We start from the raw sequence: 11746 nt of genomic DNA, 5'->3' as shown, positions 1-11746 counted from the left end.
GTTATATATGGTTGATAGTTTTTTGTTAATTTTCAGGGGGGGGAATCATATGTTGGTGCTCATTCAATAAATTGTGTGGGAGAGTGTTTGTGACCAAGCCTATGAGGGCAAATATTTTGTCTCATAGAGGGAAGGCTCCTGCCAAAATATGTGGGACAGGTCGGGGTGGGGATTGGGGGACTGAAAATTACTTTCCCTTTTGCAGAAATGACTTCAATCCATTACAGTGGGACACAGGGTTTGCAGTGCTTTATTCAGTGAAATAAGTGAGATAAGCCTAGGGCTTGCTGATCAGAAGGTCAGCGGTTCAAATCCCCATGACAGGGTGAGCTCCCGTTGCTCGGTCCCTGCTCTTGCCAACCTAGCAGTTTGAAAGCATGTCAAAGTTCAAGTAGATAAATAGGTACCGCTCCGGCGGGAAGGTAAACGGCATTTCCTTGCGCTGCTCTGATTCACCAGAAGCGGCTTAGTCATGCTGGCCACATGACCCGGAAGCTGTACGTCGGCTCCCTCAGCTAGTAAAGCGAGATGAGTGCTGCCACCCCAGAGTCGTCCGCGACTGGACCTAACAGTCAGGGGTCCCTTTACCTTTTTTATTCAGTGAAAACAACAACAAAAGCACTATGATTTACAACTGCAAGAAAAATATTGCACATTACATGCATAGCTCGGCTTTGTAAGGCGAATTGGTTTGACAAACTCCCTCTCTTGCTCTATGAGTCTGACCTGACCTGCCCCCTCTGTGCATGCAAAACCCCTATCTCCTGCACAGGCCGCAGCAAATCCCGCCTCTCACTCTCTGACCCACCTGCCGCCCCTTGCCTGTGCAAAACCCAAGACTCAACTGTAACAGGCCCGTGAATGGCAAACTCCCTCTCACGCTCTCTGTGATGCACCCTCTGCCAACGCTAAAACTTTCTCTTTCAGACTCCTCCTCCCAGACCTACCCTACCCTCTGCCCGTGCAATTTTGAGAATGAGGATGAGCTACCTGAAAAAAGGTGTCCTGTTTGAAGTCCAAAGTTCAAGTAGATAAATAGGTACCGCTCCGGCGGGAAGGTAAATGGCATTTGAAGTCCAAACAGGACAGGGGACACTCGTCTCCAAAAAAGGATGATCACGTTTTCTTAGGCGCAAGTGGCAGCTACTGAGCTATGGCTCTTTCCCGAGGCTTTCGCTTTCCCCCAGAAATAGGCTTATTCCAAAATTCTTATAATACAGAACGTGGCATTTTGCATTGCAGTCTGTAGCTTCAGGTGACTTTTAGAGGCTGTCAGATGTTCTTGACAGTCTTGCTGACTCAAACTTGAGTCAGCCAGCCTTGATTTCCTTAACGATTCGCCTCTTTTAACTTTCCTCTGACAGCTTTGGTTTCCTGCAATTAATTAGAATGGTCTTTCTATTATTAGAACCCCTTCTACCTAACCTTGCTTCCAACTGAGCTGGGACTGTATTCTGCCCAAAATTATTCTAACATGTCAGTTTCCTTTCTTGTGATTGCAACAGCCATTATAGCTGTGCTTCTCAACCGACCCTTAATCACTTTTACTTGGAAGTGAATCACACTCTCCCTCCACTTTCAGCCCGCTGCATCACGATCCATACCTTTACTAATGATTCCCTTACCCTAGAAACAGATACCTCTGTTTCTCATATTTTAAGACATACCCATAAAATAAGCCATAGCAGGATTTTTAAGCATTCAAGGAATATAAGCCATACCCCGAAAATAAGACATAGTGATAGGCGCAGCAGCAATGCTGGCCGCGGCAGGAGGAGGAGGAAAAAAATAAGACATCCCTTGAAAATAAGCCATAGTGTGTTTTTTTGAGGAAAAAATAAATATAAGACGTGTCTTATAATATGAGAAACACGGTATTCAGGGTCTGCTGAAGAAAGGGGACGGTAGGAAACCTTACTTCTGTTCTGGAAGGGAAGTTAGGATTTACGGTAAGCCATTATGTTCATGCATCAGTAAATCCACAAGTTCTGCTGCTGTTAACCTCATTCTGTTTTTTTGAAGAAATTTGTGACCCACTGAGCCAAACCCAGCCCACCAGGGTCTAGGTAGGCCTCTTCTTTTTGTTCCCTTGCCGTGACTAAATTGAGAGGTAGGCGGTGATGATGGTTATGATTATCAAACAGCAAGCAACACTATTTGTCTGGTATATAGTGGTACCTTGGTTCTCAAACTCCTTGGTACTCAAACAACTTGGAACCCAAATACTGCAAACCCAGAAGTAAGTGTTCCGGTTTGCGAACTTTTTTCGGAAGCCAAACATGCTCCATTTTGAGTGCCATGCCTCCATTCTGAGCACCACACTTCCATTTTGAGTGTGTAGCTGAGGTCTGTCTTGGTTTTGCTATTTATTTTGTGTTTTTGTTTTTACTGCTTTTTTGTTTCGTTTTTGTGACTGTGTGGAACCCAGTTCAGCTGCTGATTGAGTGATTGTGTGGCTGCTTTCATTTTATGGATCAATGGTCTTGTTTAGATAGTAAAAATCATGTTAAATTACTGTCTGGAATGGATTAATTTATTTTGCATTACTTTCTATGGGAAAACACGACTTGGCTTTTGAATGCTTTGGTTTTAGAACAGACTTCCGGAACGGATTAAGTCTGAGAACCAAGGTACCACTGTATTTACACACAGCAAATGTCCCCACTGTTCTGCTGTTTTTAGCAACTCATGACCCCCTTGAGTCACCTGCAGGCCACCACAGAGTAAGGGTGCAACATGGACGTAGCCAGAATTTTTGTTTTTTTTTGGGGGGGGGCAAAGTTTTTGAGCTTTTTAAAATAGGGGATCTGCCCAAGTTGTTCAATTTTTTATACGGGATCCGCCAGAGTTGTTTAACTTTTTAAATGGGATCCACCAAAGTTGATCAGCTTTTTAAAAGGAGATCTCCCCCTAAGGTTGTTCAGCTTTTTTTGGGGAAATCATGGGTAAAAATACCCCCCATGGGACATTACAAGGGGAAGGCTTTGGTTAGGAGGGCAGGCTTCTGCTGGGGGGAGGGCAGAACCTCAGCTTAACTGAGTACTGTACTTTCAAGTTTTTTAAAATAATTTTTGTGATGGGGCGGGGGGGGGGCTACGCTCATGGGTTGCAAAAGCGGACGGACCAGTGCTTTTAAAAGATATGAGGAAGAGGGAGTTCCAGAGTCTGTAGTGACAAGAGAGGGGGATGAAGGGGAAGCAAGTAGCATGGCAAACTTGGCTGCATTGGCATGTGGAACGCTGAATGAATGAATGAATGAATGAATGAACTGCTCTTTTGGATCCAGGATGATGTAGGCTAGATTTGTGGATTTGTTCCAAAACGGTGGCCTATGCAATCCTAACTCCACTTACCTTGGAGTAAACCACACTCAGTTCAGCTGGACTTGCTTCTGAGCAGACGTGGTTGGATTGCATGGCTACATATTTATTGTAGAAACTAAATCATAATTGAATGTCTTGACTGCCCTCTGGTGGTCCTGATTAAACAATGCTCAGACTTAAGTTGGCAAGAAATGTAGTAGCAAAAACAACAGTCTTGTGGTTTACAGGTTTGTCCTGGATCTTCAGGTTTTCCCAACTTTAGGGCTTTAAAGGTCAGCACCAACACTTTGCATTGTGCTTGGAAATGTCCTGGGAGCCATTGTAGGTCTTTTAGGACTGGTGTTATATGGTCTCGGTGGCCACTCCCAGTCACCAGTCTAGCTGCCACATTCTGGATTAATGGTAGTTTCCAGGTTACCTTCAAAGGTAGCCCCACACAGAGCGCATTGCAGTAGTCCAAGTGGGAGATAACTAGAGCATGTACCACTCTGGAGAGACAGTCTGTGGGCAAGTAGAGTCTCGTCCTGTGTACCAGATGGAGCTGGTAGACAGCTGCCCTGGACACAGAACTGACCTGGGCCTCCATGGACAGTACAGTGGTACCTCGGGTTACAAATGCTTCAGGTTGCAAACGCTTCAGGTTACAGACTCTGCTAACCCAGAAATAGTACCTCTGATTAAGAACTTTGCTTCAGGATGAGAACAGAAATCGTGCTCTGGCAGTGCGGTGGCAGCAATAGGCCCCATTAGCTAAAGTGGTACCTCAGGTTAAGAAGAGTTTCAGATTAAGAACGGACCTCCGGAATGAATTAGGTTCTTAACCAGAGGTACCACTGTACTTAATGAAAGAATACAAGAAAATACTGGTGTGTTCTGAAGGGCCTTCTAAGCTTTGAGAAACTGCTTGGACCCATGTTTTCTAGGCACAAGTGCAAGTCTGGAGGAGCCCATAGTGCAAAGGGCACATTTGAAATGTGTCAAGAGCAGTGCACCAGCATCCTAGCTCGAGTAACTTTGGCAGTCCAGCCCAGGTGAAGCTGGTGAAGATTGGCTAAACGAGGGAGGTGTTTGGCATGATGTTCCAGATTGGTTGATAAAGCCCTGCCAGATTTGCAAACGAGGCTTATTAAGCAGGCAATCAAACCCGTCTTTCCTGCCTGTTGAGTAAGGTGACACCCACAAACTGATGAAATGTTAATTAATATGTTTGTAACATTTTAGCAATTAAATCTGAACTCTGAAGTGAGAGGGGCAGGAGAGGATCGTGATTTCCAAAACAAGTAAGTGGATCTGGGGCAGAAGAGTTGGTTAACCATAGAACAAGGGGGAACTGTACCCAAAATGTTCCACTATGAGTGCTCCCTATTCACCCTCTGATTCTTTCCAGCACTTTGTTTTCTCTATTTTCCTCAGCATTCCTTGCCTACTGAGCATGTTCAGTCCTCATCAGTTTGCTTCTTTTTCTTTTTGTTCTACAAACCTGGGTTTCCCAGAACACAATGGAGCAGTTCCCTTATTGGGGAAAAGTTTCCCTCAGCCAATAACATGACATGAGTGCCACAACTCCAGGGTCGGTCATGATTGGACCTAATGGTCAGGGGTCCCTTTACCTTTACCTTTACCTTCACTGTTCTGAGCTTTTTAGTTTAAGGAAAAGGTGGTAAAGGACTCATGCCTGCTTCCTTTTGCACCGTGCTTTCCTGGCACAGGTCCGGGCTTCAAAGCTCTGTGTCTGAGCAGGTATAGAATATATAAATTAAAAAATAATTTGTGCTGGAAATGTAATAAAGAAGTTGGAACGATGGTGCATATGTGGTGGGGGTGCGAGAAAATTAGACTTTTCTGGCTACTGGTCCATGAGGAAATAAAGAAAATGTTGAAAAAGATCAATAATCAAAAAGCCGGAGGTGTATTTCTTAGGATTAATAGATAATGAAATACCTAAAGGAAAGGAAAAAGTGTTTCTTTACGCCAGTACAGAAGCGAGGGTTGTTCTAGCATCAAAGTGGAAAGAGCAAAAGGTCCCATCAAAGGGGGAGTGGATTTTTAAATTAAATGAGTACAATTGTACCTCGGGTTACGAACACCTCGGGTTACGAACTCCGCAAACCCGGAAGTATTTTCACCGCGCGCACATTCTGCATATGCGCAGAAGCAGCATGTGCGGTTTGCGCATGCGCAAAATGGCACTTCGGGCTACGACCATTTCGGGTTACGAACTGCGTCCCGGAACGGATCGTGTTCGTAACCCGAGGTACCACTGTATCTATTAATGGCAGAATTAACAGCAGCTATAAGGAATCAACCGAAGCAAAATTTAGAAAGTGAATGGAGGTGTTATGAAGATTATTTGGCAAAACATTTGCTCCAAGGTTGATATGCTGACATGCTTGGATTAAGGGATATGAAGGTGGAACAGGAGGATAGTAGAAAGATAAGATCTTATGGTGTAAATAGAAGAGAGAACAACTTTTAAGATAGAAGTCAACATTGGTACGGAGGGAAGCCAGAGGGAAGAGGGGAGGGGATTGAAGACGGGCTGTATGTATGTTTGATTATGATTTGTTTTGATTTTGATTTGATGTATGATTTTGATTTGATTTTGATTTGAGTATGTTTTGATTGCTTTGATTTGTTTTGTTTGATTTGTGAGCTTTAATTTATAATCTCAATAAAGACTATCTTACTGCAAAAAAAAAAAAAGCTGATATAATACCCTCTTGTGTATGCCATTTTGGCTACAAAAGGACCAGTGGTCAGAGAACTGAGACCTGCAACAAAATGTTGCAGTGCAGGGTGTTAAGGATTCCAAGCATTCCATTATGTCCAAATTGCCTGTAGGTTTCCTGTTTCTCTTCCCAGCAGTGCATGATCATTCAATGCCACTAAGCATGCTCAGTCCAGCTTTCCTCTGAGCTGCTTTTTTTTTGGGGGGGGGCGGTCCCAGAGATGGAGCTAGTGGCTCTGGCACCTGGAGCGGCGCACATGCTATACACCCGGGGGCGGGGCGAGCATACCAGGGGGGCGCTGCAGTGATGTCACCCCCCCTCAGGGATGACACCTGGGGTGGGCCACACACCCTGCATACCCCTTCCTCCACCAGTGGGGGGGTCCCTTCCCCTGAGGGTTTCTTCCCCTAAAGATTAGTTGTACTTCTGCAAAACCTAGGGTATTTTGGGTCAGTGGTGTATTGGGGGGGCACAACCAGGACCCCCCTCTACAGGCTCCCTGCCAAGCTCCTACTGCCTTACAGAGCTGTGAAGAGGCAATTTATGCCCATCCTGATATTCAGAAGCATTAGTGCCTCCAAGCATGAAGACGGAGCAGCCACAGTTACTGACCATTTTTATGCAATTCAAACTCCAGCAAATCCTCCTAAAGAATTTCATGTGCTTGGTGTTCTGAAAATTAAAGGGTTGAGTTTTGAAAGCCAGGGGTTTTTCACATTAAAAATATGAGCGCTAACCTCCCCAAACAGAAGATAAGTGCCTGTGTGTTGAAAGTGGGCTGCTCTTCTGAAGAACTGGGATTCAGTGGCGGTGCTTCTGTAGCAGAAGTCCTCCCATATGCCTTTAAATCCACCAATGCTGTGAGAGATGAGGCAGCCACAGCTCCTCTTGCCCCATCCTTTGCTGGTCCTTCCATCCACCCCCTTCCCTCAACCACTTTAGTTATCAGGCATGCTGCTGAGCAGAGAGGGGGAGGACATTCAAATCTAGAAGGGAATGGGTGGGGGAAACTTTGGATGCCTCTTCCTCTGCTACCTTGAGAGATTTAAATGTGTCTAAGTGTTCATGGGGGTATTCACCCATGCACCTACCCATCAACCTCCCAGATATAAACGAGGAAGAGGGCATTTATGTGGTGGCGGCCATGCTCTGCAATGGCCTACCCACTGGAAATAAAGGATGCACCAACTTTTATACAATACCAGTGTATGCTGAAAACTTCCATGTTCATCTTGGTCTTTGCTAGCTGTTGATGCTAGCTGCTGTAGAATGGTTAATGAAAGCTTGTTGGGACTTGATTTTAACTGTATATTTTTAAAATTGTAGTTGTACTGTATATATACCATAATACATCACACTGAATAACTTGAATTTGGTGTGCACGCGTATATTCTCTCTCTGTGTATGTTTTTTTTCATGTCGACACATAGAGAAAGGCAGAAACATTCGTTTCCCAAGTTCTCAGCTGCCTTATGTTACTACAGGAAGTGGTAAAGATACGATGTTTCCTATCCCTTGCAGGAAATTTCATTTTCACCATGGAGGCTGAAAATCAGGAGCAGACGGAGGCATTTGACAACACTCCATGGCCCGCTGTTACCCTCCCTGACTGGATGTCAGGTTTACCTGACCATCTTCTCCTTTCCAGAGTCTCAATCCCTGGTACCCATGACTCCATGAGCCTCCTTGGTGACTCGAAGATCCGCTGTCAGAGCTGGCCTCTCGAGGCTCAGCTGGCTGCTGGCGTGCGCTTTCTGGATATCCGCTGCAAACTCGAAGGTGGCCATTTCCTTATCTACCATGTCAACACTTTCCAGGAGGCTGATTTTTCTGAAGTTCTGAACAAGACATTGAGCTTCCTCAGGGAACACCCACAGGAGACTGTACTTATGAGGGTCAAAGAGGAACTCCCAATTATTCCCAAAGAAGACTTTGCCCCCCGTTTGCGGCAGTATTTGGATGAAGAAGGCCAGGGCTGTGTTTGGACAAAAGAGGCCATTCCCACCTTAGGCCAGGCACGAGGCAAGGTGGTCATCTTGGAGGAACTAGAGAAAGAGGTGCTGGGAGTGCCGTATGAGGAACTGAGTGTTGGCGATGCCTGGCACGTTTTCTCTGCAGAGCGCAAATGGGACCGGGTTAAGGAGCACCTTAATGCAGCAGCTATTGGTGACCAAGCTGTCATACACCTTACCTATTGCTCTGGTAATGGGCTTTTCACCAACCCTGAGGAACTAGCCAAATACATCAATCCATGTTGCTATGAACACCTGAGGGCTCAGGCTGGGGAAGTTGTGCGCTGGGGTGTGGTGATAATGGATTTTCCAGGTACAGGACTGATTCGCACCATTGTGGAGAGTAATTTGGAGATGGGGAGTGGCCACACAACCACTTAGCTTAGTAGAGGTTAGTTTTTGTTTAGAGATGTACAGTGGTACCTCAGTTTAAGTACACAATTGGTTCCGGAAGTCTGTACTTAACCTGAAGCGAACTTTCCCATTGAAAGTAATGGAAAGTGGATTAATCCGTTCCAGACGGTCCACGGAAGCGAACTTTCCCATTGAAAGTAATGGAAAGTAATGGAAAGTGGATTAATCCGTTCCAGACGGGTCCGTGGAGTAATTAAACTGAAAGTACTCAAACCGAAGCGTACTTAAACTGAGGTATGACTGTACTAAGGAAGCCAAGTTAAGGAGGGCCTAATCTATAATCACAGATATTTGTAGGCAGGTTGTGATCACCTAGTGGTGTCCAGAATCACTTTGTTTTGTCCATTATTTCTTTACTACTGACTAACTAGTCGATTTGACTTTGTTCTGTTTGCCAACATGAAGTTCAGTGAAGTGCTTTAAGGGGAGTGAGACCAGAGCTCAATGGTAGTCCATGCTTTGCATGGAGATGGCATTTCCAGGCAGAGTCCAGAAAGAGTCCTGTATGTTAAAAAGAAATGCACATGAAAAGTCATATTTCTATACACATAATAAAAATATAAGAATGTTGTCACGCTGCAGTTCACTTGGCCAATGACAGAGGGCACTGTGAACAGTATGGCGACAGCTCAGCAGTAGCAGCAGAGTGGACGGGGGGGGGGGAGGCTTTCTCCTCTTCATTTCACTCTCCCATGCTAATCCTTTCAACCTTAGACACCAGAAGTTAAAATGTTGAGCTGCTGCCACCATTGCTCCAGAGCCAGTGGCTGGCTGCCACTTCTGGGTGCTTTCCATGTCCCTTTCCATCTCATGCCATCATGGCCTATGGCAGGGGTGGGGAATGAGGGACAGAAAGTCTTTCCTCACATTTACATTCACCACCCCATCACTTCTGAGCTGCCTTTATGCTGCAGTTAGCAGCACCAACTTGTCTGTGGCCGAGCGAAGTGCAGTGTGGTGACATTCTTAGTTTTTTTTATTATATGCTGTGCTTTTTCTGGAAGGGATGCAGGGGTACGCATACCCCTAAACATTTTGTGAATCTTTGTACTTTTGTCCATTTACTCTGCGGTGTAGGTAGGCGCTCGGGTGCTGGGGGCGGTGCACACATCTTGCAGCCGGGGGTGGGGCACACTGCGTGGAGCCTCTCTGCCGCCTCTCCCTCAGCTGTAGGGCGGCTGAGGGAGAGGCGGTGGGCAGACGCAAACACCATGTTGTAGGCCTTTTTTAAAAAACAACAACAACAACCAACAACCACTTTTTGTCATTTTGTCACCCCCCCCCTCAGGGATTACACCCGCACCCCCACACCCCTTCCTCTGCCAGTGCATTTACTGTATTTATTTTCCCCAATTTGAACTATAAAATGGTGGTTTTCTAGAGTCACAATGAGAGTATCCCTAAACATTTTTAATAGAAATAAAGCACTGATTATCTATCTATCTATCTATCTATCTATCTATCTATCTATCTATCTATCTATCTATCTATCTATGTAAACTGGCCATGTGTGTGTGTCTCCACTTTTCTCCGAAACCGCTTGACCGATTGCGTTCAAATTTTGACACAATGTCCCAAGCGAATATGCGAGTGACCCCATACCATTTGCATAGACAGATGTCGCACCTGGGCCAGGTAAAACCCCAAAAACCACGTGTTCCAGAACTCGCAACTCAGACGAAAGTTCATGCTGGGAGCACAGGAGAGGTTGCAAAACAGCAGCATCTAGAGACAGCTACACTGGTGCTGCACCTAGGAAAGCTTCCCTCTCCACAGCATCTCAGCTCGGCTTTCCAGACTGGGCTGAGTGGACGTGGGGGCTCGTCTGGGTGGGAGATGGGGGGGATGGGGCGGGATAGGTCATGGGTCGGGACAGGGTGGGGCCAATCAAAGGGATGAGCCAGGGGGTGGGGGAGGAGGAGGCGGGATAGGTCATGGGTCAGAAACCAATTCTGACTTGCACCCTAAGCTTATTGGACCCTGAGGACGAAAACTGATATACCCTGGCTGAAGAGATTGACTGCAGCACCTCCTCATTGAGGGCCTCATGAACGCGCTGTTTGGTTCGTGTTCCTGCGTTCTTGGAGTGACAGACACGCATGATGTGCTCTGCCTTACCACAGCCTCGACACATGAGGTCACGGAATCTGCATGTCTTGTGATCGTGGTTCTCCCCACAACTGGCGCAGGTACTGTGTGTATCTGACCGATGCTGGTTCGATGACGCGCATGCAGCTTGGGAACGGCAGTCGCGGTCAGGTCAGACTATGGTTCGGTGGAAACTTGCCAGAATATGACCGGTCCCGCTGGATGCGATGGGTGCCCTCTTCAGCTCGGGGGTTTGGAGCCTTCTCGTGGGCACTATCCTTCTTGAAAGCCGTTCCCATGTTCATGGCCTCCGCCATCGTGATGTCATCTTTCGCCAGCAGCTTCCGGCGGAGGTGGCTGTCTTGCATGGCGGTGGTTCTTTGTCGGCTGGGGTGCGAGGTGCCTTGTCATTGCATTCATTAGCTCATCGAAGGAGTAGGCCTCAATGTCCTTAGGTGCCATCAAACCCTCCAGTAAGGTGATGGTGGAACTTCCCAGCACTGTGAGAAGCATGTCCACTCCCTAGTGAACCCTTGAAGCTGAACATAGCTCCTTATCCGGCGGAGCCATTGTGGCCATTGCTCGGGTGGCTCATGTCAAAATCTGGTGGTGGCCGACAGTGCCTGGCGGCCATTCTCATACCTTGTGCTGTCACTTGAGCGGTGGCAGTTGATTGTGAAGGCACGCGGGCCCTTCTCGGTCACTGGGGTTCTCTGCAGAGTCCATCATGGCAGTGTTGTCGTGCTCACAGTGAGCGGCAGGGCGGTGCTGCAGTGCTGACTCAGGCCTCAAACTCAGGCCTCAAAGCTGGATGGACCCTGCATCCCATCCTCGTCGCCAGTATTAAATATTGAGTCAACAACACAGTGATTCATCAAAAGCTGCTCTTTATTTGGAGGCTGGAACAGGACTGACTTACTGCTGAGCCGGCCTGCTTTTATAGAGGCGGGCTCGAACAATGTAACAAAACATAATTCGAAGTTCCCTCCAAAAGTTCCCTCCTAAAACAACTGCCAAGAACCTGAGGGAAAACTATATACAGTACACCAATACATAACAAAGGCACAAGGCATTTTTTCTCTTCGTTCAACGGAATGAATTCATTCCAAGCCTGGCCTAAAACAAACTTGAGTACAAAAGCACCCACTAAAATATCAGTAGCTTATATATTGTTTGCATT

The 11746-nt window shown here is 46.4% G+C and overlaps 1 protein-coding gene across 1 annotated transcript; it reads left to right on the top strand.

Moving 5' to 3' along the window:
- Nucleotides 1–4555: 4555 nt before the first annotated feature.
- LOC118083734 (1-phosphatidylinositol phosphodiesterase) lies at nt 4556–9902 on the top strand. Its single transcript, XM_035112487.2, has 2 exons — nt 4556–4603; nt 7574–9902. Exon 2 carries the CDS (start codon nt 7591–7593, stop codon nt 8443–8445), a length of 855 nt encoding a protein of 284 aa, XP_034968378.2. The 5' UTR covers nt 4556–4603; nt 7574–7590; the 3' UTR covers nt 8446–9902.
- Nucleotides 9903–11746: the final 1844 nt, after the last annotated feature.

The sequence above is a fragment of the Zootoca vivipara genome, chromosome 9 (genome assembly GCF_963506605.1).
Source record: "Zootoca vivipara chromosome 9, rZooViv1.1, whole genome shotgun sequence".
NCBI classification, from domain to species: Eukaryota; Metazoa; Chordata; class Lepidosauria; order Squamata; family Lacertidae; genus Zootoca; species Zootoca vivipara.
The sequence above is the reverse complement of the archived record's forward strand: the minus strand, read 5'-3'. Positions and strand labels throughout refer to the sequence as shown.

What these genes read in the sequence shown, in the direction of transcription:
- LOC118083734 (XM_035112487.2), top strand. Translation starts at nt 7,591, where the DNA reads ATGGAGGCTGAAAATCAGGAGCAGACGGAGGCATTTGACAACACTCCA.